The 25,206-nt window shown below is 42.9% G+C and overlaps 3 protein-coding genes and 1 long non-coding RNA gene across 5 annotated transcripts in view; 2 read left to right on the top strand and 2 right to left on the bottom strand.

Moving 5' to 3' along the window:
* Nucleotides 1-2,330, bottom strand: part of plp1a (proteolipid protein 1a) — a 14,574-nt gene extending 12,244 nt beyond the window's left edge. Inside the window, exon 1 of one of the 2 annotated variants that reach the window (XM_008327315.3) lies at nucleotides 1,632-2,330. In XM_008327315.3, the coding sequence (XP_008325537.1) occupies nucleotides 1,632-1,635 (4 nt within the window). In that variant the 5' untranslated portion in view covers nucleotides 1,636-2,330. The remainder of the gene's footprint in view (nucleotides 1-1,631) is intronic. The other variant, XM_025063412.1, reaches the window with a different exon arrangement.
* LOC112488237 (uncharacterized) lies at nucleotides 80-5,785 on the top strand. Its single transcript, XR_003052088.1, has 3 exons — nucleotides 80-732; nucleotides 1,342-1,495; nucleotides 5,652-5,785. It is a non-coding gene; the product is annotated as an uncharacterized LOC112488237 (long non-coding RNA).
* Nucleotides 2,411-9,492, bottom strand: pcdh20l (protocadherin 20-like). Its single transcript, XM_008327313.3, is given in 3 exon segments — nucleotides 2,411-8,084; nucleotides 8,919-8,945; nucleotides 8,947-9,492. Coding segments are annotated over 3 exon segments (2,583 nt in total). The 5' UTR covers nucleotides 8,968-9,492; the 3' UTR covers nucleotides 2,411-5,549.
* A 1,249-nt stretch (nucleotides 9,493-10,741) lies between these two features.
* LOC103391155 (regulator of cell cycle RGCC) lies at nucleotides 10,742-15,054 on the top strand. Its single transcript, XM_008327317.3, has 5 exons — nucleotides 10,742-10,901; nucleotides 11,864-12,028; nucleotides 12,674-12,754; nucleotides 13,794-13,856; nucleotides 14,400-15,054. The coding sequence occupies exons 1-5, from the start codon at nucleotides 10,880-10,882 to the stop codon at nucleotides 14,405-14,407; spliced, it is 339 nt and encodes a 112-aa protein (XP_008325539.1). The 5' UTR covers nucleotides 10,742-10,879; the 3' UTR covers nucleotides 14,408-15,054.
* The last annotated feature ends 10,152 nt before the right edge of the window (nucleotides 15,055-25,206 follow it).

A 25,206-nucleotide genomic window follows, 5' to 3' on the forward strand; every position in this document is an offset into this window, starting at 1 on the left:
ATGTATATATATATATATATTCATACCCATATATTTTCAAATATATATATATACATGTATACACATACATATATCTATATATCATATATCCGATTTTACTTTCACCTCCAGACTACTGCACTATTTCGTTGGAAGTAAAGGTACAATAAGGATGAAGTTATTTTTGGGAACCAGAACCTGCTGTACTTAAATGCCGTGCAGAGCGCAAAATATTTCACTAAACCGAGATGATGGCAGAACATTTCAGAGATTATTATCTCTGTGTGTTAATGAGCATATCAAAGTAAAACGGACTGTACGTACGTTCTTAAATGAAGTTAAAAGAACGTCGGGGCTTTCTTTGCTTTTGCAGATTTTAACCAACGGTTTAAAGAGAAACTCAGATTGACTCCACACTTCACTTCATCAGCGTGGTTCTCCCTGCAGCAGCTGTGAGGGCTTCAATTTGCTTGAAAGTTTTTTTCTCCCCATTCTCCCCAATGATCATGTGCCGACTGAATGGACGCCAAAGGCCAAAGGCACTGAGATGTGTCTGCTCTGACCCTGGCTCTCACCCTGACTCCATTCACCAGGCGGCGTGAGCGTGTGAGAAAAGGGGGAGGACGGCGAGGGGAGACAAAGTTAGAGAGAGATAGAGAGAGGCTGCTTTTGTGACTGCGGAGACAACAGTCTTTGTCCAGCGCCACCATGGGGGTACAAGGGCCACCAATGTCAAGCAAACAAAGGCCAGAGGTACCTCTACGCCTGACACACACACACACACACCACAAGGAGTGATAGTGGGGAGCTGTCTGTACAGGAAGAGCGAGAAAACAATCTAATCTGTGAACAAACAATGCAACATGTGTGAGTGCCATTACAAGCCAACACACACACACACACACACACACACCGAGCCGGCAGACTGTGGTTGGTACCATTACAGTAAACACAGATGGCAGGAGGTTGGGGGGGGAGAGGGGGACACACACACAAATGGATGGCTCTTTAATTGAACTCGTCTCCATGACTGTGTTGGCTGTCTGTAAGTGACAGGGACAGACACAGGGAAACTGCATGTAACTCTCATCCAGAGAAGACGACTTAAACACAGAGTGTAGTTAATAACAGGCACTTTAATGCACCATTGTTCAATTAACGCAGGGCTAATTATTACACACACACTCATACACATGCAAATTAGACAAAAGGAGCCGAGCTTCACAGATCTTACCTACACTCATTAGGAACGTTCATTTATACACACACACACACCTTGTACTAATTACCTCATTAATGACATCATCTCACCGCGTCTGTGTTTCTGTCTCACTGTCTGCTGCGGCTCGACTGAAAATACAGGCCTGGAAAAATGCGGAGCCAGAGGCCGGGGCTCCCTTCGTGAAAAATGGAGAAAGATTGCGCCCGAAAGCAGAAGCGACAAGGCTTCCTCGGAAAGTAACCCTGTCATCTCATGCATGAAATAAATGTCATAATATCAGTGGAGCATCAGCCGGTGAGTAGCCGACCCTCAGACTGACAAAACACAACAAAAACCCCCGCTGAATGAATAATTTCTCCCTCTGTATGAGGCTGTAATTCAGATTTGATGAGTTGATAAAGTCAGTGTCGGTTAAAGCTTAGCTTCTTACCCATGTTTGGAAGGATGCCTGGCGGACTTGTTGACTCTCACTGCCTCCTGCTCTGCGGCTGCTCCGCTGATTTGATGCACAACTTGTCTGCGGCCCCCGTATATCAATCACAAACTCTCTATCTGCATACCCCCCCCCCCTCCCCTCCAACAATGAACAGAGGCGCGGATGAGAGCAAGTGCAATCTTAAAGAAACAATGTCGCTTTTCAATGAACTGCGTGGAGCAGAATAATGAGGACGCAGCTCAAGGTTCCTATAGGCCCGTGGAAATGGACTTGGTTCATTGTTGACGCATGTATGCACGAAGAGAGCAACTTATTCAAATGAAGGACAAGGAGGGAGAGAGAGAGAGAGAGGGATTGAGAGACATAGAGAGTGAGAGAGTAGAAGGTCTCCTCTGTGAGCTGGTCATCACCGAATTATGCTTTTTAATCTGGTTTACAGTCAGATGAATAATAAAATAAATAAAACCTGAATTATACATCGCGGGGTGGAACTTCTATATGTACAATTATCATGGCTGTCAACGATGTAATTAGGGATGTTCGGTATTAACTTTTTGCTGTGATATTTGATATTCAGTGTGCTGATATTGTCCAAACACTCAATATCCAATTCCGATATCGACCGATACCGATATAGGTCTGGTAATATTTATGTATTTAGTTATCTGTACAAACCACTGTATGAGTTGCTGGGACCAGCATTCTGCATACAACCCCCTGATTATTTAAAAAGATTAATAAAATGATCTGCAATGCTGCCATCTAGTGACTTTCACTTTGTAGGGTACATGTCATTTGACAAAACCCAGGCACTGCCTTATTGGGTTTTCATTATTAGAGGAAAACGGATAACGACAATTATGCCAATATCGGCCGATATTATCGGACATCTCTAGATGTAAAATTTTACTGTAATCAACCACAGTGTAGCTATGTATGGAATTATCTCAATTGATGTTGTTAATTGTAACTTATCACGATTCATATAGCTTAATCAACATTCCGTAATATGTTGCTAGTGTTTTCAATTCTGCTTTTATTTTATTTTATTATTTTTAATTATTAAAGAAAAATGGCTTAAAGATTACTGGTGTCCTGTATGTTGCATTGCACTTGTAATGATATTTTTTAGCTTACAACAATCACCAGTAAAGCAAAAAAAAAAAAAAAAAACTCAACTGAGTGGCGTTAAGATATCACAGAAAATTTGGTCCAATTAAAGTACTATTTCCCCCGGCCTACTGACAGTACTCTGTAAACAGAAGTGCTGTGTGGAAAGCAGCTGGGTATGTGTTTGGATTTTAAAAAGGAAAGAGCTTTGCAATATTATTCCTGACTCACAGGGGTGGGCTGGTTTTTAATACATCAATAGGCTGACTCACCATTAGGGGTCACCAGTGCCTACATATTTGACCTTTCAAGCTTCGTAGTCAGCCTGGCAGTGTGCTCCAGTCTGAGGAAACTGGTCTGATTTGGTCAAATTGACTCCAGTCAGAGATGAGCAGAAATAGTCTGACATTCCACTGGGTAAAACCGACATGTACTTTATCTATTATCTCCTCAATGAGTCCATTTGGACCTGAGCTGCTCCTTTAGCAAGCTTCAAGTGTCATTCCCAGACGTTGAATGCCTGGTTAGCTCAGATTAGCATTAATGAATTTAACATGGCTAGTTAGAGGGCAGGAATCTCTAATAAAGGAGGGAAAACTGGTATTTTAATTAGACGGATTTCTCCCTGGTTGTAATTCCCCTGGTATCTGTCAGCTGGTCTCTTCGTCCACGTCTGCCACCGTAACCTCAAAAACCCACAGTCAAAACATTGTACTCGGAGAAATTCAATTTAATTAAATTAAAGGGAAATGTGCCATAATTGGAGCAGAGCAGCGTGCAGCAGGGAAACATCACTAAACTCGGCGACCTGAGTGTGGCAGAGTGAGAGACCGTCCTCTGATTCATCTCCGCCCTGTGGCCAAGTACCAGAAATAGACCCAGATTTGGCTCTGCCTGCGCCCAGTAGATGGCAGACTTTCTCCTACCACTGTCTCTCTGCAACAGCAGAAGCATCAGCATAATTCCCCACAGTTCTTGTCCTTTTTCTTTTTAGGAAAGACAGCGTCACCCGGGGACGTGTCTAAATGTGATCTAAATGTGATATTGTTTAAAAAAAATCACTTAGGCCTTACAGTAGGGATGTCACAGGTTTGATCCCTGGTGTTAAATAATGATCAGAAATACATAATTGATCCACAGACAAACATTGATAAATTATAATAAATAATAATACATCATTCGTTTGATATAATCAGGTTGCAGGTTCCCTAGTGGTTACTCCTGGTACTCCAGTTTCTGCTCATAGTCCATTAACAATAAAAATAATAATAAGAAAAAACTCCAAATAAAAACTGCAGGTTTAGATGAGTGGACATGTTAATTATGGCAACACTCAATAACTTTAGTTTTAAGTGCATGTGTGAATGGCAGTCCCAAGGTGTAAACCAGGGTGTACACCTTCAGTGTCATCTGATGCCCACTGGTTTGACCTCACCTACCCCTGCCCCGTTAATAGATGATGAATGAATGACTGAGTAATAATTTAAAACCCAGGCAAGAATATTAATTTCAGAGCTTCTAGATGACAAATCCCACGAGGAGACACCATTTGTGTGTTGTACAAGCCTTGACAGCCTGTACCTTTGTTAACCAGCTTGTAGTACATTGTGTTTAACAGGTTTCCATCTTTAGTTTTTCCCTCCCGCTCTCCGTCGCCGGCGCTCCTCAGAGCTCACATTATTAGGTTTAAATGAAGTTGGAAGGAAAATTTGATTGTTTTAATTCAAAAAGCGAAAACAAGTCATCCGCCTGCTTTCTGTAATTGTGCGTTCACAGATTTGTGAGCACATTTTTACCCCCTCTTCCACCCAAACCCACCCCCCCAACCCCTCAACGACTCATTCATACTTAACGCATCACTTAGCCTGGTTTGATATCTCAATTGTTCCACTGCATACAAAGGTATCAGTAACGCTTGAAAGCCACGGGCCTTTGTGGAGGATTCTTTGAACACCGTGTGATTTGGCTCCAAACATCTGTTATCAGAACAACAAACCCGTCGTTCCACTGGCTGTACTGCAGACTTTTTGGGTGAGTTCCAGCGCTGCGAGTGAGAAGCGGTGCTATCGGGTGACAGGTGCGAGGCGGTGACTTGAGATGGCGGTGTGCCTTCCCTCGGCTGCCTCTCACCTGTCCTCAGTCTCTGTCTGCCTCCTGTGGTTTCTCTTTTTGAGCTGAGCACCCCCTCCCCTCACCCCCCGGGCCCCAATGGAGGAACATCCAACCCATTTGTGTGTCTAAATAGTTTAAACTCCACCTCATTCATTCTGAATTCTAACCGTGCCTCTGGGAGAGGCCCCGTCACCTGAGCAGTCCAATAATTCACTCTTCATCTGGCTCTATAATCCCTTATAATATGAATGGGAACACTGTCAATTTACTGATGCCTAACACCAGACTCTGCGCTGGAGTGTGTGATACCGTACGCTTCGCCACGGCCAAATTATGGCGTTGAACAAATTTCGACAGAAAGCATAGGGAACAAGTCTCTTCTGGTGGAAACATCAAATACTTACTTATCAGCTCCCGCTTTATTTGCTTCCCTGGTAGCTTACAGGGCTCTTTATCAGAAAATGGATCAATTTTATTTCCCTGGAAAAATCCCCTCTGCTTTGCTGTTGACAAATGTTTGAATACAGTGAGTGTCAGAATAATTCAACTAATCTGATCATTAAAATGCCAGAAGCCTGTGACAGTCTTTCTTTTTTCTTTTTTTTTTTCCAGAGGACTTTTATTTTACAGACTGCATTTATCTGTGACACTGAATGAGTGAGCACGATACACATGGCTTGCTTTATTTTCTCAGTCATTGCTGTAATATTTTTCTTTCAGCCTGAGAGGAATCTTATTCTCCTCCGTTGTCCCCCTCGTGTTCTGACGTGCACTTTGTCTCCTTTGCTTCAGGTACAAGAGCGCTGTCACCAGAAACAAACTCGCTGACGCCAGCATTAAACCCACGCCCGCTAGCAGCACCAGCTGAGCTGACTTTGGACTCTCTATTTCACACATGGGGGCAGTGAGCGGGGTGTGAATCAAGTCAGGTGACCCCGCCCAGGTGGGTTCCCTCTCCAAACGACAGGGCTCCGTGCTGTCGTTGACCCGCAGATTTACCCAGACTGTGCTAAAAAGAGGAACGGGTTTTCCCCCGTCTCTGACCACAATGAAGAGGTGGTGCATTCCCAGGTGCTTCTCCAGAACCTGCTCCACCAACGTGATGTTGCCCGACCTTGAATCTAAGTGGAAGGGACTGCTGGTCTCAGCCGTCTGCTTTGGTGCCGCCATGGTGTAGGTAATCTCCGAATTCAGGCCCAGATCCTCATCCACGGCGTAGATCTTTGTCACCAGGGTCCCGGCTGCAGCAGATGGCGAGACAGTCAGGCACGACATGTTGTTGCTGGGGAAGATTACTTTTGGCTGATTGTCGTTGATGTCCTCCACAATAATGGTAACTCTGGCGGTGGACGTCAAAGCCTCTGGATGTCCGTGATCCCAGACCAACAGGAAGAGCTCATAGTGGTCGTCTGTCTCACGGTCCAGGTTGGAGGTGGTCCGTAGCGTCCCCTCTGTATTATCCACCACAAACGGTCCATTGCTGTTAACCACCTGCAACTCTGTGTGTCCATTCTGCCCCTCATCTGGGTCTGTCACCACAAACTGTCCCACCCGGGCGGACGGAGCTACGTCCTCGGGGATGAAAAAGATGAAGTGAGGGGTTATGAAAACTGGTGCATTGTCATTCTGGTCCAGAACACGGACAGACACAACGGCCGTGGACTCCAGGGCGGGGGAGCCGCTATCTCGTGCAAACACCGTGAGCTTGTGGTCAGCCTGCTCCTCCCTGTCCAGAGACGTTGACACGGACAGCTGACCCGTGGCAGGGTCCAGGTAAAAGATGGACCTCGCTTGTCCGTCCAGCCTGTAGGTCACTCTGCCGTTCTGCCCGCTGTCTGCGTCCGAGGCTGACACCTGCAGCAGTGACGTTCCCGGCTGGTTGTTTTCCATTACCTCCAGCTGGTAGAAAGACTGCAGGAAACACGGAGCATTGTCATTGACGTCTGCCACCAACACCCTGATCACATGCCTGGAAGGAATATGTGTCGACACCTCCCCTGATCTCCCGTGGACGACCACAGTGATGTGATGTTCCCTTTTCATCTCGTAGTCTAAAGGCTTTGATGTGGAAAGCAGATATTTGCCGTTCTGTGGGCTCAAAGTGAACGGCACTTCACCCTCAATGGCAAGAGATGAGCCTTTAAAGCTGCTGTCACCCTCCAGCTCTAAAACAGCTAAGCCGGTGGGAGGCTGGTTCTCCAGTATCACCAAGGTCTGGTTTTGATGCTCCACTATGAACCCCATCTTGAGTGTCAGCTCTTGTTTTGCCTCAGGGAGCACGGCTACAGTTACCTGAGTGTCTGCTGGGGGGCAGTGATGGCTGCTAGCTAACACCTTTAACAGCAGCTCCTCAGAGTTGTCACTGTGGAGGTCCTGTGACAGCCTGATGGACCCGGTCAGGCTGTCCAGGCTAAAGAGGCTCCTGGCCCTCTCAGAGACTTTGGGACTGAGGGAATACACGATGGCAGCGTTCGTGCCTACGTCTGGGTCTGTGGCTCTGACCTGAGCCACCACCGTGTCCTTCGAGGAGTCCCCAGGGATGGTGACATGACGAGGGCTGTCCGAGTGGAAGCTCGGGCAGTTGTCGTTGACATCTGTCACGGTGACTATCAAAGTTGCCGTAGCACTTCTGGGGTCTGTGCCACAGTCGGTCGCCACCAGAGCCATCTGATACAGATCCTGAGTCTCCCTATCCAGGGCTGCTTCCACCACCAGCATAATGACTTGTCCTTCATCTTCAACCCTTAAACTGAAAATGTCATCAGAATCCATTAAATGGTATCTGATCTCGCCGTTACGTCCAGCGTCCCTGTCCTGAGCCTGGTCGTCCAATGGAAAACTGGTCCCTACAGGAACGTCCTCAGAAATCCTCAGGTGTATTTCACTGTTTTCAAAATGAGGTGCATTGTCGTTGATGTCCTCCATAATCACAGGAAACTGTATGAGCTCCTCTGTGGGTCCAACGATCGCATAGTGTAGAATATTGCATTCCTCCACGGCTGTCTCCCTGGGGCAGATGTCCTCATAATCCATCCTCAGCTCTGTGGTGTAGAGGTTCCCCGTGTCTCCGTCCACCCGCAAGTAGTCCTGAGTCAGGAGCTGGTACGGAGGCGGAAAGTGTTTCCTAAGTGACCCAACTAGAGTACCAGGTTCCTGCTCCTCCTGGAGAGAAAACTGGACCTGGCCACATATGATCTGCCTGAGGTGGACCAAAAGCAGCAGATTCTGGTGGGAGAGAGAGAGAGGAGAGAAAGAGTGAGTACATATTTGTTCTTCTTTCTTTTTTTTTTTTTATTTGAGCTTCAGAGTTTCCCCTCCCACTAAAGCGTTGAACTTTAGTCGTACAAGAACGGTTGGTTCCAGGTGGATGAAACCTCACGCTCCAGTGATTTGAAGCATGCAACTGTATAGTCACGGTAATGTGATGCTGCTCACTTATGTCCAATCAATTACACCTCCAAACAAAATAAGGCAAACAATAGGCATGCAATTGGTGTGACCAGAACCATCAGAACAAAAAAAACTATTTTAAACACAACAGGATACTGTTGTGTTGAGTCTGTATTGTATTTGTATTGTACATATTGTACATAAATATGTACATATAAATGTATATTTATTTATAAGTACCTATATATAAGTACAAATACAATATATATATATATATACACTGTTACACTCATTATATACATTATATATAACAGTGTAAGTATTTATACATATAGCAATTTCAATATACACAAGGTAAACATATTTATCTTAATATACAAAAAGGGAAAAAACAATAGACGTGCAATCGATGTGACGAAGCATCGGCTCAAAAATTATGAATATATTACAAATATATATAACACATATTGCCTGTATTTTAAAAATTGTATTTGTACATGTATATGTACATGTGTCTACATATACAGTATATTTAGATATATACAGTATAAGTATATATACATATAGCAATTTAATACACATAAGGTGTAAACATATTTATCCCAGTACCACTAGGGGAGTTGTAGTCAGAAGTTCAAACTAAATTCAGCCCAGTTCTGGCTCACTGACCTGAAGTCGTCCGGCCCAGTTCATGTTGATCAGCCGTTCCATGACCCATCGCCCTCACGCGTCACACAAGTTTCCCCAGTAGCGAGTAAACTCCGAGGACAGCGGCGGCAACCTAAACCTGCCCCGCTGAAGGCACAATTCACGACACGCCCCTCCTACGACACTTATCTCGTGAGACTGACACAGGAGAAGTCAGAGGGGAACAACAGGTTTACCTCCCTCAGCCCCACACGCTTTTCATAACACGCAGAGGATAAAAGGTCGAGTAAGCACAGGGCTTCAGCACACAACGCCGGACAACGGGATTCATCTGACAAGACCAAATGTGTTTACACACCTTGTTTTTATTACCACACCTGCCACCTCCTTTCTGTTTACCTTGATGATTATTTGTTTTAGCCCCGTGTGTGTTTTAATAAATCAAACACTATGTTAACAATATGAAAACCTGTGTGTGCGGCCTTTATAATTTCCGGTGCTGATAACTGGGGGGAAAAATGACTTTCAAATAAATGTTTGACAGACATGTAATAAATGAATATACAGCATAAATTAATTTGATAAAGTGGGGTTTAAATATTACTCAATCAACCTAAAAATATATGTAAATATATATAAATATATAAAATATTTATATTTAAATACATGCATATATTAACACATATATATATTTATTTGTGTCTCTGTGTGTATATGCATATATGCATGTCATGTATGTGTGTGTTTATATGTTTGTAAATATTTTTTTATGAGACCTCTGTTGATAGATCCAAGTAGTCTGACATATACAGCTGAAATATATATTTTCATACTGTTTTTTTTTTTACTTTATTCAAACTGACTGCATCCAAATCGAGTCAATCATAAATAAATACATTTTATCAGGTACAAACCAGGTGTGTCTACAGTCGGTGACATCACCGTCATTTCAACAGGTTTTATGAAGCGCTTGTTTTTCTCAGTGTAATTTATGGCCCTAAAGCGCGATAACAGTTAATAAATCAAGTCCAAGTTACAAACGCTGAGCCAAGCAGCAGTTATTGGATCAACCTTTCGTTAATGATGACCTTTTCAAACTTGTAACCTACAATAACCTACAACCTACTGTAACATGATTCTTTTTGGTATCATTTCAGAATTCCTTACTTTGCCCCCGTGGATATGGGACGTCATATTTGTAAGTCTACTTTATTTGTTTTTGCCCTAAGGGTCAGATGTTTTTTTTTTTAATTTTAATTTTTATCAAAAATGACCTAAAAATTACCAGCAGGTATTTCTTTGTTTCTTACTCTATAATACCTAAAAATCACCTGCTGGTATTTCTTTGTTTCTTACTCTATAATTGCCCATTAAAATCTAAGAATATTTAAGCAGATATTTCTGTAACAAGTATCTTTATACTGGTGTATACATATACATTATCTATATTTATATATTAGTGTTTTCAGCACTTTCACTGAGTTGCTTGTTTCTCTCGTCAGACCTGGCAACCCAGTCTATAACACGGCCACAGTTTTATTCTTCTATAAACCTGACTGAGCTCCTCTGTTAAAACCTCTGTGTTACCAGCGTCCTAAGCTTCGTCGCTCGTGATAAACCCACGGGAAACAGCCCACTAAAATGTGGAAAATTAACTTTTAAACTCCAGATAGAATTTCACTTTTTATTTGACAGCGAGAGGGCGGAAAGAATGCCGCACCAGCGCAGTTGCATAACGTCTTGTGTCTGTCTGAGCGTCTCGAGTGTCGTATGGTTTCCTCTTCAACTTTGCGCCCACCCTTTTTTCCACTGACACTACAGTGGAACTCTGGGGTTTTTTTTTTTTTCATCCGTGAGAGGATGGGGTGGTGCGAGACTTTACTTAGAGCGACTGAGGAGAAGTTTATAACAAAAGTGAAGACGGACGCGCACACCAACACACACGCAGCTGCAGAGGCCGATACTTCAACGTCTGATCCATCATGTCTTCACACGTCAGCACAGGTGAGTCCAAAAGGCTTATATTAAGATGATGATGATGATGATGATGATGATGATGATGCCCGGGTGGTAATTGTAGGCCTGTGAAAATAGTGAGCACAGAAGTTAGGAGCTGAGGGAGGCAGTAGTTTTCTATGCGCTTTTGTATGTGTGTATATATATGTATATGTACAGTATATATGTGTGTATATGTATATATATATCTACCTATCTATATGTATGTATATGTATATACGTGTATGTGCATATGTGTGTGTATATACATATATGTATGTATCTGTATATGTATATGTTTATATGTGTACATGTGTGTATATATATGCATATATGTGTATTATATATGTATATATGTGTGTATATATATATACTGTATGTGTATACACATATATGTGTATAAGTCTATATATGTATACACATGTATATATGTGTCTGTATATATATGTGTATACACATATACTTATATAGGTGTATATACAGTGTATTTGCGTATATGTGTGTATATATTTTTTATCTAGCTGCGTCGCCTCTACTGTAGGTGTTTTGTGAGTAATTGTTGTAAGTACAACGCGACTAGTCAGAGTCTTTATTGAAGTTATCCGTCATCATTAAAACAAAACTGCGAGTGCAGTCGTAATGAAGTCATGGAGATAAAGATGATGACACTTTTTTTGCTTTATTTTTTCCTACACAGCACAGCCCTGTTATTTATTTCACACAGCTTTGCTTTGTTAAGCAGGAAATAAAATTCTAAAAATATCTCCATTGTTTTAAGAAAATAGGTTGGGGGTTTGACATTTTTACGTACAGTGGAGTTCTGGGTCATAGTGGCCCCAGTCACCATATTTGTGAATATCTTAAGTAATTACAATTTAAAAAGAGATTCGGCCATTTTACGGATGTTCTTCACATTTTTCTTCCACTGCCGTTGTGTGCCCTCTTTCCAACTCTTGTCACTTTTTCCACAGACTTGGAGCTAGAGCTGGGGGAGCTGCTGCAGGAGTTCCAGGATGTGGTGGAGGAGCTGAAGGCCCCTTCTCAGAGCAAACCGCACGCCTACCAGCACGTGCTGCAGGAAGCCAAGTGTCGCACGTTGCAGGGCGATGACAGCGGAGTGGAAGACTCTGATTACAGTGAGTAACGACGAGGCGACGGCGTCGCTGTGGATTACGCCCGGCGTTCTCCTTTAGTAAAGAGTTTTAAAACCAAAGGGAAACGTACAGTCATTTACTGTGGTTTGTTGTGTGAGGAAACACCAAGGCCCCGTGGGTTTGAGTTCAGCTACTTTATCAGTCCAAACAAGTGCGTCCTGGTGCTTTTGATTTGCATGAAATGGAGGCCACACGAGGACACTTCTTATACGTTCGCTCATGACAATGGAAGCGTACTTGAATAACCCACGTTGCAGGAAAAATCCATCTTTAGTAATTGTCTGAGCTTTGTCACTGGTGGCTGCTGTGTTGTTGGTCCGCGGCCACCAGATGAAAGACAAAAGTGTGTTTTTTTCGCTCCCACGTGCCGTCATTATTGAAAGTATTTTGGCCCCCCCAATGTTTCCACGAGAAATTCAGCTTTCACAAGCTGTCACGCGGGAGCTGCTGAGGGCGAAGGGCTTCACTTCACTGCAGTACGTGTTTTTATCACAACGCAGGACTCCTGCGTTAGCGCCAAATGACTCGACGTCGCTGCTCTCGTTCATTTGCATCAGCTGGCCTTAGTGCTCGTCTCCTGTTTATGATCTCCTCTCTGACTCTCTCCCCACTTCTGCCTCCCTCCAGGCAGTGAAGCTTCTCTGGGAAACAGTTTGAACACCAGCGAGGAGGAGCTCCACACAGCAGGCGTAACGCTGGCACCAAAAGGTACTGCAGGCTCCTTCATCCACATAGCCCTCGTTCTTACGCCGATCACTATCTTTTTTTTTTTCTTTCTTTTTTGCTCAGATCACTATCACAACAACACAAAAACCTCCCTGCATAAAAGCCGGCAGCGCTTTTGTTTCCACACAACAAACCCCCTGCCGCTGTGTCTCCTCTGTCTCGGCCTCACCCGTCCCCCCGTCCCCCTCCTTTCCGTGTATCATGCAGGGGTCATTTGTGCTGCTACCTTGTGGCTCAGGCATGTGTCCATGTAAATGAATGGAAGCTGTTCTGTTGTGCATGCTAATGCACTGACCGCCTTTATTTGATATAAAGGCACTCAGAGGAGTAGTCTTTATATTCTAATGGGTTCATACCAATTTAAATCAACATTTGAAGTTCCTTTCTGTGGGATTTGCGTACAAATACATGGTAAATATATAGGTTAAAAAAATCCCTTTCGAACTGCTGGAAATTTTGTAAATGTCTTTTTTTTTTTTAAATATTCCCAACCCTTTTCTGCAGCGCCCCCTTTTGTAGAAAGAACAACAGCCACTGCTTTAAAACTCTTCAGTCATTCCTAAGAACAGATATTCTTACTAAAAAAAAAACTAAATTACAAATCCAATTTAAAAAAGCATTAAAATTGATTAATTTGACCTGCTGCGGTCCCTGGCAAAGACTTACAAGAGGGACCCGCCCCCCACTTTTGGACCACCGATTTATGTGTAGAGTTAAAAAAAAAAAGAAAATCCCTGTAATTCAGCGGGTAAATAATCTGTGGTTCTTCCAGTACTTTCTGAGTACCTGTAATTCGTGGTTTCGTCTACGTCTGTGTACCTGTAAACTTCCTCTTTAAGATAAACTCGATCCCTTTCAAAAGCGGTTTGGTGAGTATTCACTTCTGTCACAGAGTTTTGTTTCTCAGCATTTAGTCCAAAGAAAATACCACTGCATATTTTGACAGTAATACTCCCTGGTATTAGTCTCCCTCTAAACGTTTCTCAATTTTCCTTTCTTTCTGTTCATTCTGTTTCTGCAGCCAAGCTGGGAGACACGCGAGACCTCGAGAGTTTTATCGACATGTTGGACCGGGAACTTGCTGGTTTGTATTTACACATATTACATATTATGTACATATTCCATGTTAACTGACCAGGTAGAAGGTTACGGTGTGTAGTTGTAGCCACGGAGAATCCAGAGCGAGTGTCCCGCTGGTAGCCATCTTGTTTTTTTACCCTTCTTCTATGTAAACCAGGCATGGGCAAACTAAGGCCCGGGGTCTAGATGTGGCCCATTCAGGTTTTTAATCCGGCCCGCCAAACTATTATAATCTAGTCTATTATATTCTTGTGTCTATTCTGGTCTAATCTGGTCTAGTCCATTCTATTTTAATATAGTCCTATCATAGTCTAGATGGGTTCTGGGTATGGGTCTATTCTAGTCCAGTCTAATCTAGTTCATTTCTCCTCTCCTCTCCTCTCCCCTCCTCCCCCGTCTCTCTTCTCATTAAACTGAAACAGTGAATATTGTAACAAAACCCAAACTTATTATTCTGTGCATGTTTGAGTCCTAAATTTGCCTGTGTGCCTTTTCTCATCTTCTGGCATTTGAGCATTGGTGTTTTTTCTTTTTTTTTCTATTGCAGAAATGTGACGAGAAAGAGAGAGATAGAGGGGGAGAGAGTAAGAACGAGGGGGAAACAGGCCGGGGGCGACATGGCTGGCTACTGCCGAGCAGACAGGCAGATCTACACCAGAGCAGATCTGAGGGAGCAAACGCTCCCCTGGTAGCTCAGGGGGAAAAGGTTAACATCAGAAATAAAAAAAATAAAAAAAGTCAACTCAATTCCAAAATGCAAGTAAGACCTCCAGACCCTTGGCAACGCAGTGACCAGGCGGCAGGCTAATGTCCCTGCAGCATCAAATTCACAACGTGGAACAAATACTCAGACAGAAAACTTGCATCCATCTGGGTGAAAGAGGAAAAACAGTGAAGGATTCGTTTTAATGCCACATAAAAACCACCTCTCATAAAATGCAACTAAAAGCTTTCCAGATTGTCATTTTAAAAATGTGTCTCATATTTGTTGTTGAAAACGACAGCAGGCGCGTTCATTGTTAACACATTTCAAATCCCACACGTTTAGATCTGCTGTCAAAAATCTTTTCTTTTTTTTGTTTCGACCTCGGCGTTGTACATTTTTTTGTGAATATTTTTTTTGTTTTGTTATAAAATGTTGTACAGACGAATGCACATAAAAAATAAAGCCTCTCGTTGATCTAATTCACTGTTATATCTTATACACGACTCCCAGCAGTGTTTTCTTTCCTTAAATGTTTTATTGTATTTTTCAGACAATAAAAAAAAAAAAACAGTGAGTCATCTGCACATTGTCCCCTGACGTGTGCTTCAAGGGTGGGAAAAAAAAAACTCAAAAGAGAAACAAAAGAAATCCAAGCCTTGGTCCTTAACTCCCCTGCCACTGGAAGTCACAGTGATTTACTTATTGTTTACATAAATACATAACCCTACATAAAAAAACATATATACATAAAAAACTCAATAAGGTATAATTCAAAAAGAGGAGTTTCTCTCCTTCCAGCCGTTGACTCTATTGAAAAGTGTCTCCGACAGACGTGAATTTAATCTGGTGGCATTTTTCAGAGACGGCGCTGAGCTGCGACACAAAGACACTATTGAAAGTTTTCCAAAGGAAACAGTAGCGACTGTACTGACAACACATTTTGTCTTGTCTACCCACACCCTCAGCATCTCCTCGATGTTCTGCCGCTGCAGCTGCTGTAACTTCACTCTCTGTTTGTACCTATGCTTCCTGTATGTCTGTTCTGGTTTTGCTTTGAGTTTCACTTCTGCCAAATAGAGATCAGATCAGGAAACGCACATCTAACTCGGAGACCATGTGAAGACGGGCAAGAAAAGGGGAAGTGTGTCACAGGTTCCGCTGAGGGAAACAATGCTCATTTGTGCTATGAGTAACTCTTTTGCTGGAGTTCTGACATCAACCATCACACACAGAGAGAAAAAACCCCCCTCAAAAAACCAACCCCAGCTTTGAACTAGAGGAAGGAATCTGCATTGTTTACCTCGCTTGACTTTTCTCTTGTACTGTTGTTTTACTGTGACGTCGGCGAGGACTTTGTGTCTTCTCCCCTGCTGTCAGAGCGACGCAGTGTAGAAGGAAGCAGGTCAGGGGTGAGGAGGAGAGCTGCTGTGGTTGCACGGCGCCGTTGCACATGTGACCTGTGATTTTTACTGACGACAGTCGTCGGCCGTGTAATCCAGCTGAAAACGCAAAACGCAGCGACCGCTAAAAAATGAGGGAACTTCAAGGAACAGGCAACAAATCTTTAAGCACACCGCCTCCAGCTGGAGCCGCGGTGGCTCCAGGGGATAGAGCAGAGTGTATCACTAATCAGAAAGTTGCGATCGATCCCAGGCCCCCACAGTCTGCATGTCAAAGTGTTGGGCAAGAAAGAAAACTCAATATACTCTCTGCCAAAGCCAGATTCCTCCAGGGGCCATATTTCTTCAAAGGAGACGTTATGGGGCCACAATATGTTTCTCCAATATAATGGCTTTACACATGGACGTATCTCTCTCTCTCTGTCTCTCTGTCTCTCACTCTCTCATACATACAGTATGTAGTTCTTGTAATTGTTCAAGAACTACATACTTCGGACTAAAAGTCGCACTTTTTTCATCCTTTGGCCGCATTTGCGACGTTTACTCTGGTGCGACTTATATAATATATAATTTCACATGCTTGTTGTTTTCACACTTACAGCCGCTAGAGGGCACTCTAGCCTTTGCACCAGTATGTGCTACTCCTGTACTGCTGAAAATGTACGTTTGTTATTTTTTACTTACACTTTCGACTTTTGATTCAGACAAATTTGACTGGAATCATTCTGATTTTTCATCGACTAAAAATAAAGGTCTGTACCTTTAAAGTTACTGCGTTTGTATTCGGACTTTCAATTTGACTAGAAAAAGGATTTTTCAGCTCCGGCCTAATCCACTGGCTTACAGTACAGTAATTATTCAGTAACACTGTGTTTTGAGGCGTTCTAAAGTACAGGGAAAAGTTTGGCCTTCAGGAAACTCAGAGGCGGTTCTGCATTTTATGGAATTCTGATTGTTTTCTCCTTAAAAATCCCCAGACACTTTGTTGATACAGTCGTCCTTCCATACCAGCAGCTCCTGTGATATATTATGGATAGACCTCTGCGCCCGACCTGGCTTTTTGACATAATGTCAGTGGCAGCGGCGAAAGGAAGGAAGGCCGGGTATTTAAGTCGCGGCTCCTTCACTGTACAGGGACATTTTTATTTTTATTTTTTTATTTAAAAGAGAAAAACAGCTCAGCTGGGCTTTGAACTCTGCGCTGCAGCTAATCTCAGGGAGACAGGATTAGAAGGGTGAAGAACAAAAAGGGCTTGTAATCTAAAATTACCGTAAAGAAAAGAAGCATAACAGTATGAGAGCGAGAGGGAAAATAGGTTCAGACAATCTGAAAATACACAGGGGTGGTATAGAGTAACCTGTTCCTCCTGTGTTGTTGGTTCCACTCAGAGAAAGGCGAGGATGACTGATTGAGGCCACAGCTGTTCCCGGAAAATAACAAAGTTGTCTTCGGCGTGATGGCACTCCCTCAAATGAAAGGCACATCCTGTTTTCAAAGAGTGGAGGTGAGGAACTGCGACAACAATGTGGGAAGCGTGCTGTTGCAGTAAAGATAAAACCGAAAGGCATTTGATTAGAATTTACCACTTTGTGGTTTTGTTTACAGTACGTTTGAGTTCTAACTGAGACGTTTGAGATCCGTATCTGCGCCGCCACACGCTGCTACCGTCTTAACCGACGTTACGTGGTACAAGAAAAGTCACAGACGAGATAAAAAAAACAAAAAAAAAAACCCATACCCCGTCTTTCATTAGATTTCTCTTCAGCGGGATGGGGTGTAATATATCAGCGTGTCTTGTGGGAACACCTCAGCCATTGTTTACCAGCTAATTACAGTGAGGCTGGTGTTTGATTGACAGCGCACTAAAGGAAAATGCCAGCACATTTGCCAGTTGCCTTGTTTAGATAACACAGTAAATGATGAGCAAACTGATTCCATTAGCAGATAAATTAAAATGAATTGAAGTTATGATGAGGCGGAGGTGGAGGCCCATAAATATCAGCTCGTAGCCCACATCACCTACGTGGACCGAGGCGCCGTTTTAAATCCGCGTCTATACTGCAGACTTTCGAAACCCTCGCACGCACACACACCGCCGGTGTGTTTTAAAGCAGTTAGCCAGCTAATGAAGATGTAATTGAGTATGGCAGAGAGGAGACACTTGTTATTATCAGACAATGAGTAAATGAAGCAGAGATATGGTCTGTGCAGGGAGGCTATCATGGCAGGGATGAGTGTGCAGCGTGCAGAGCAGCCGGTGTAGCTGTCGTCTGTCTGATGAGAGTTCGCGGCGACGTCTCTCCCCAGAGACAGCCTCCCAAATGGTCCGAGCTAACCTCGCTCTCCCGGCGAATTAGCTTGCTCCGTCACACACGCGAGCACTCACAGGTATAGGCGATGAAGACACACACACACACACTAATGCTGGCTGTTACACAACAAAGGTCAGCGTCCAGCCCCCTCCCCGCGCCCCCACCGTTCAAGAGCCAGAACCCGCGAAAGACTGCTCTGACCACGGAGGAGAAACGTCTCTCCTCTGAAACCATATTCAAAGTGCAGATATGCTGCATTCATGTGAGCCATAAATCACATAAAAAACCATTTCTCTGATACTGCGACGCGAGCGGACAGTAAACACGGATAAGATCAGTAGCGGCAGCCATTACAGTGTTATATACTTTGATTTGTTTTGCACCCACAAGAAGTGAGACTGTGCTCAGTCCATTACGTTCTTTCAGACTGAATTATCTCCACCGCGTTGATTGTCGCGAAGCACGGTGCAGAGATTGATGAGACTCCGGGGATGGATCACAATGACGGCCGCTCCCTGACTTTTCTTGTCAAGTCAAGATCTACATCATGGCTTTTACCTTATATCTACTGGGTGGATGATTGATTGATTGATTGATTGATACATACATAGATACATGAAAAGGAGTGAGTAGAGGTATGACCTGCAGACTCCCACCTTGTCTCCTTACATAGTGAATCACATTAACAACAAACTTCCTTGTGAGACAAAGTAATAGGAAACATGATTCACCACAGCAGTTAATACAGTTGCTAACCTGTGTTAGCCATGTTTCACCACAGCAGTTGCTAACCTGTGTTAGCCATGTTGTCCCCAAATTTTCTCTGGAACCCACGCCGATCCCTCCATGACCCTAAACTGTCACATACTGAACAGCAGAAGCCTAACATTACTTTGCTTTGATTACAGAAACAGAGCCAGCTAGCATGTGAGGGACTATCAATTAGCCTAGCACTCTTATCATGTTAGCTGTGTGGTCTTCTGCTATGTCATTAAGGTCGAGGCTCAACCCGGTTTCGGGGGTCGTATATCACAATGGGATTGTCAGTGTGTCCGTCAGTGTTGATATCAGATGTAAATAGCCATTCCCTGAGAATACTGTTTCAAGTGCAATGCAACATGAATTAGCACACAGGAACATGGAACTTTTTCTTTTCAATATTCACTTGTAAATGTGTTAACATTGTTAGCATGCTAAAGCTAGAGCTAAATATCAAGTGAAACTGAACCTTTTTAGACCTTTTGGTTACATCAAAATAACCTTTGTGTGCCAGGTGAAGAGTGTGGGTGAAATGTGTTGGATTTAGTGGAATCAAAAGATGCTAATGTCAGCGTTCAAGCATTAAGGACCAAGTCACAGACAGTGCACATTTAAAGATGTCTTTTTAAGATTAATTACAAGAATTCTTGCTTCTTTGCTCTGTTTACAAATAATTAGTGATGTTAACAAAATCTAACATCCTCTGAATTCTCCATGACTGGAGCTGCTGCTTGGCAATTAGAAGAGAATATATTAAAAAAATTCAGTATGAGGGGAAAAAAACCCGGCTGAGTCTGTAAACTCGATAATTAAAAACACACAAATGTCACGTTGGGGGGTTTTTAGGTTGTATTTTTTTTCCAGCTCATGTCACATTAACCTCAACCTTCACATTTGTGATTACTTCCTATTTTGCTCTCTGGCTCCACATTCTTTGTATGTTGGCAGGAAACCAGTGGAATTCCTTTCTGAGGATTTCATTCCCAAAGAATGTGAGCCGACCGAGTCTTCCTCTGCTTTAAATGAGCCCCGGTGTCACTGCTGACTGATTACTCGATGCTATCTTGCTCTTCTTTGTACAAAATTTACCCAAATTCAATTCCTCTACAGTATCTGGTGTGTTTTAAATGATACCCGACTCAAGTGCTGGCAATAAATTGAAGGAAGAGCAGGAAGTGAGAGACGTTTGGAGAAGATGTAGATTTACAATTGAAAGTGACACAACACAGTTTTAGTAAATGCCTGGAACTGCCCCTGGGCAGGAAAACTTTTGTATTGTGAAGGCGCGCCAACGTATACGCTGCCTGTCACGCAGGAGTTTTATTTTTTGTGTCTTCACTGCTGGGAAACATATTCAGATTGGTTTGGTAGCTCAAGTAGAATGTATTAAAGTAGGACAACTTTTAATACCCAGGAGTTTCAGTGTACGTTCTTTTTCGAAAAAAGCTTTTACTTTTCGTATCTGGTTGGTGGCGTTTTTATACAAATAGCTCATAAATCTGAGGAAGAAATGTATTTCACATAAAGGTCACGTCTAGTATGAGAGTTTTAGATATTTACATTTAGTTGTATTTCATATATCAATAGATTTTTTTTTTTTTTAAAGCAACCTGTTAGTAGTCAAAAACACACGGTATCCTGACTCCTTCATTACAGGTCAGTTAATTAACACAACACTTGTTTTAAACTCAGTGTCTTCTTACAGCCAGTAACGTGTCACACTGTGATGCAGAATGTAAATACTGTCATGATAAGTGCTTTAAAGGCTAACAAGGCTAGTTCATGCTAATGGAGGATGTTGAAATTAAAGTTAATTTGGCTTGTTGGGACCCCGACACCCCGAAACCCCAATTGCGAGTATATTGAAAGTAGGAGATTGTCATATCGAAATACATATACTTTGTAAACATTGGTGGTTAGCCATGGAATTTACAATGTATATATTTGTAAATATATGGAAATATATATATAAATATATATGTGATTCTATATACATAGGTAAAATGTGATACACAGAAGGTTCTGGGCCCAGAGGAACCACATACTCAATGGCAGCTATCATGGACTATTATTATTATTATTATTATTATTATTATTATTATTATTATTATTATTATTATATTTGCAGTGGCCAACGGTTGGGAAACACTACAATATGCAGAGTCCAGTTTAGGATGTTTTTAAAGCACACACTGTCTTGAGTCCTGTGAGAAATAAATTACATCGGTGTAGAAACGATAATCTTTACTCAGTATAAAACCCTTTTGAGGCCTCAGATATACGGCACTTCAACATTTGATATCTGACAACACGTAACTAGTAGAGTTTCTTTTTAATGATACCTTTATAGTGTGGAAAAAAAAAGAATAAAACACTGCACGGGACTGACGTGAAGGCATCGCTGACAAATCAATGTTTCTGCCTCTGCGGGCTGATATAGGATTAACTTCAAAGGCTGTTTTCACATCACAGTTAAAAAAGAGTGATCTTTTTTATATGGAGTGAGCTCAGATAGTGAAGCCACAGTCACATCTGAAGCATCTTTGAAAAAGCCTGGTAGTCTGGATTAGCAGCCCGGATCAAAATTGTGCTGAAAGTCATCTTAATGTGATCTAAGTGATCGGATTCTCATGGGAAGTCCCTGGGGAGTCCTCCTCTGTAGTCTGCACCCGAGCCGCGTAGGCCGGGGACTTCAGACACCAAAGGTCCACTGACGCAACCTCAGTCCTGCCACTGGTAACCCTCATCTGACAAAGGCATTAATGCACTGCCATCTGATGGTTAACTCCAGCTGATGCAACGGAGAGTTAGGGATGGATCTGCCTTCAGCTGGTGAAGGCAGGACTTTGTAGAAAAGCTCTGAATCTGCAAGATAATGCTGAGAATGATGAGAGCAGTCAGAGAAGGAATGAAACTAATCTTGCAGCGAGAACTCTGTCTCACCCTCCACCCCCCACCCCCCACGGGCCCCGACCATGACGTCGGAAAAATTAGCCATCAACTACCATCTCATTGTAAGTAGAATTTCTGGACAGGAACAGGATGGATATTCTGTAGAGGCTGTGATTGTGCTTGTTGCCTGCCGTTGTTACTTCTCTCTCACACGGTGAAAGTGTTCACCGCACAAGCTCTGGGCTCAGCAGCCTCACCGGTGTCTCCAGGCCATCCATCTTACAGAGGGAAGATCATTATGCAGTCAACAGGCAGCTTTAGACTGGAGGCAGGTGGGACTGCCAGTATTGGATGAACCATAGGCTGCTGCTGTTCCTCACGGAACATCCGTACACAACAAAATCAAGACGGTTCATTCCCTAAACCTTTGTTCATTCTGTTCTTGGCAGACGGCCATGATTTGTTGCGCACTAAGCTGCATTTGGAGGCATTTTTTGTTTTACTGTTTATTTATTTTCAAAATTATTTTCCATCAAAGCTCATTCAAAGGACAAAAGCCCTAAATGTGTTGTGATTACAAGTGAGTCTGCGCATCTTGAGGCAGCTTTAACGGTTCTCTACACAGGGTTCCTGCAGCTCAATGTGATTAATGTTTCAGACGTTTAAAATAAAGGAAGAAAAAATAAAAGGTCAGGACAAAGTTGTCAGATTACTGGTTGGTGCAGGTGGTGAGTGGAGACCTGAGACAGAACCAGGGCAGAACCGGGCTGTGATGTTCTCACTTGGAGAGTCAAGTTCGTCCTGGATTAAATGCATCAAATTTTTCCGGTACTCGTTTATGGCATGCTGCGAAATGCATTAATCATCAAAACATAATTTCAGTAGAATTTTCAGCTTATCAGGATTTGTCCGTCATCAGGTTGTGGTGCTGTTAGCTACAGTACACACTTAATTCAGCCGTCAATCAAGAACTGCCCCTCAGACATTTTTATATGCTGCATTCAACTTGATTTATATATTAATGAAAGTGAAAGAACAACGTTGTTTAAGATTGTGTGGTGTTTTTAATTATAATTTAATAAAAGGATAATTAGTAGAAAAAATATTTCAGATGACCCCATTTGAATTCCAGCATTTTCAGACGACCCCATTTGAATTCCAGGTGTACCCATGTGGGGTTGCGACCCACATGCTGTTGGAGCTGTTGGAGGTTTGAACCAGTGAATAGGTGACCTTTTTGTTGTAAGGCAAGTGTGAACTAAACTCATCGTTTGAACTTGTTAATTGCGGCGTTGGAAGAAAACCATATTTCTTAAGTCTTGGCATTTTAAAGAACTTGAAATTACATTTTCAACCAATGGCGGTATTATTTTGTAATTTAGGCTATTGATGCCTTTGAAGACTCCCTTTGTCAAAAAGAAAGTGCTCCTTTATCAGAAATAATATGGCTCTACTTTTCTATATGCAGATACACATACACCTATACTGTAGGTGTTTTTGCACTTGCTCGTTTGTAAAGTCTGGATATAAGCCGCGGCTTCTTTTACATGAATTACGGTAATCTGTGTTTCCAGTTATTACCAAACAAACCCTTTTTCCTCTGGACTCTGGCTTTATCGCCGCAGCGTGCAGAGAGATGAGGCTCACTGCTCAGTGGGTTTGAAGAGGAACGAGCCTCTCTGCCTGTGTTCACCGTAATTGGAGAATATCTCACCCCAAAGCACCAGTCTGGCACTTTTTTTTCCTCCCCCCTCCTATAATAGTTTTTGGATGACGACGACGTCAGTTGTACCGCAGCATATGCTACGACTGGCTGTGAGTTTGCAGACGGCAGTTCAAACGGGACACATTCGTTGTTTGGTTTTAGTCTCGTCGTGGGATTTGTTAAAACAATCATAAAAAAAGAAAAACACAGAAGAAAATGCAACATTTTGTACTGGAGAACTAGTCAGAAATACCAGCAGCGGTGGTACTCTGCAGTACTGCAGTAGGAAGACAAATACATTGAGTACTGTTAGCAGAGCTGAGTGTTTGTCCTGCAGTGATGGATGTGACGTTCTAGATTCACGAGAACCACAAGGAAAAGTTACAGAAAGAATAGATGTTTATTTTGATTATTCCAGTTTGTGTGATTATAAATACATTCTATGGACATGAACATATGTAACAGGGCGTCTTTAGTCATCTGTACAGGGACACTGAGACAGCAGAGATTCTTGGCCGTGTATCTGGGCTCACACACCATCGCCGTTTCGCTGACTTCGCTTCACTTTCCGGCGTAGAACGCGTCGTCGGTATGACGGCCTCAAAAATGATTTTTTTTTTTTTTGAAAAGCCCGAAAATGTGCCTGCAATTTGTCTAATGCTCTGTGGGTACGAAATAAAAATCTCCAGGAGTGTGTTTTTCACATCAAATTAATATTATATTGATGATCTGACAAATACTGTATGACTTCCCTTTGGAGAAAAACAGGCTGTTTATACTGAGCGGAAGGCTTTTGTGACTGGTTGCACTCTGATTCCCAGTGAGTAATGTTCATTAGCTTCTTAGTCAGCAGAGAAATTCAGCAATTCAACAAAGTTAGAGCCTAAACGATTGGAAATGAGCGACTTGTCCAGAATGTGGAACTCACAAAAGTGCGGGAGAGAAAATGATGGTGTCACGTCTGAGTGGCAGCGAGGTGGAGCCGCTCAGACTGAATTTCAAGAGAAAAACAAGCTGCGCGGGAGAAAAAGATGAAGTGGAAAAGATGAATGAGACGCAGGAAGGGAGAGAGAGAGAGAGTGAAAGGGAGTGTGAGAGGAAATATAGGTAACAACATGCTCACTGCAGTCCAAATAAAATCCTCACCACTGGTTCTCTCCCCCACATCACTCCCACACCTGCAGCACACTCCCAGTGGGCGGCATTGTGTAATTTGGCACATCCATTTCCTAGCCTGAGTTTCTCCGTCTCCCGTGCTGTCGAGGCTGCCACAAACCTCATCAGAGAATTCCAGCCAATTTTTTTTTTTTTCGAAGCGTGCCACTGACTGAACTGCACACAGATCTGGACTCCCAGCCTACGTGACCCACTCATTTGCGACCCCGCGCCGCGCGTCTCCTCCACAGATGTGTTTCTCGACTAGTTCTGTTGAGCCTTCCAGCCTCTGAGAACAGATGGTGTTTGATCTGGTTCTCTCCTCCTGCACCACACCACTGCACATCCCATGGTCCTTCTCTTTGGTCCGCCTTATAATTAAGTGGCCCTTCACTGGGCCATTTATCCCAAACCCAGGGCTCCC

Source organism: Cynoglossus semilaevis, chromosome 15 (genome assembly GCF_000523025.1).
Source record: "Cynoglossus semilaevis isolate Cse_v1.0 chromosome 15, Cse_v1.0, whole genome shotgun sequence".
In the NCBI taxonomy this organism is placed as follows: Eukaryota; Metazoa; Chordata; class Actinopteri; order Pleuronectiformes; family Cynoglossidae; genus Cynoglossus; species Cynoglossus semilaevis.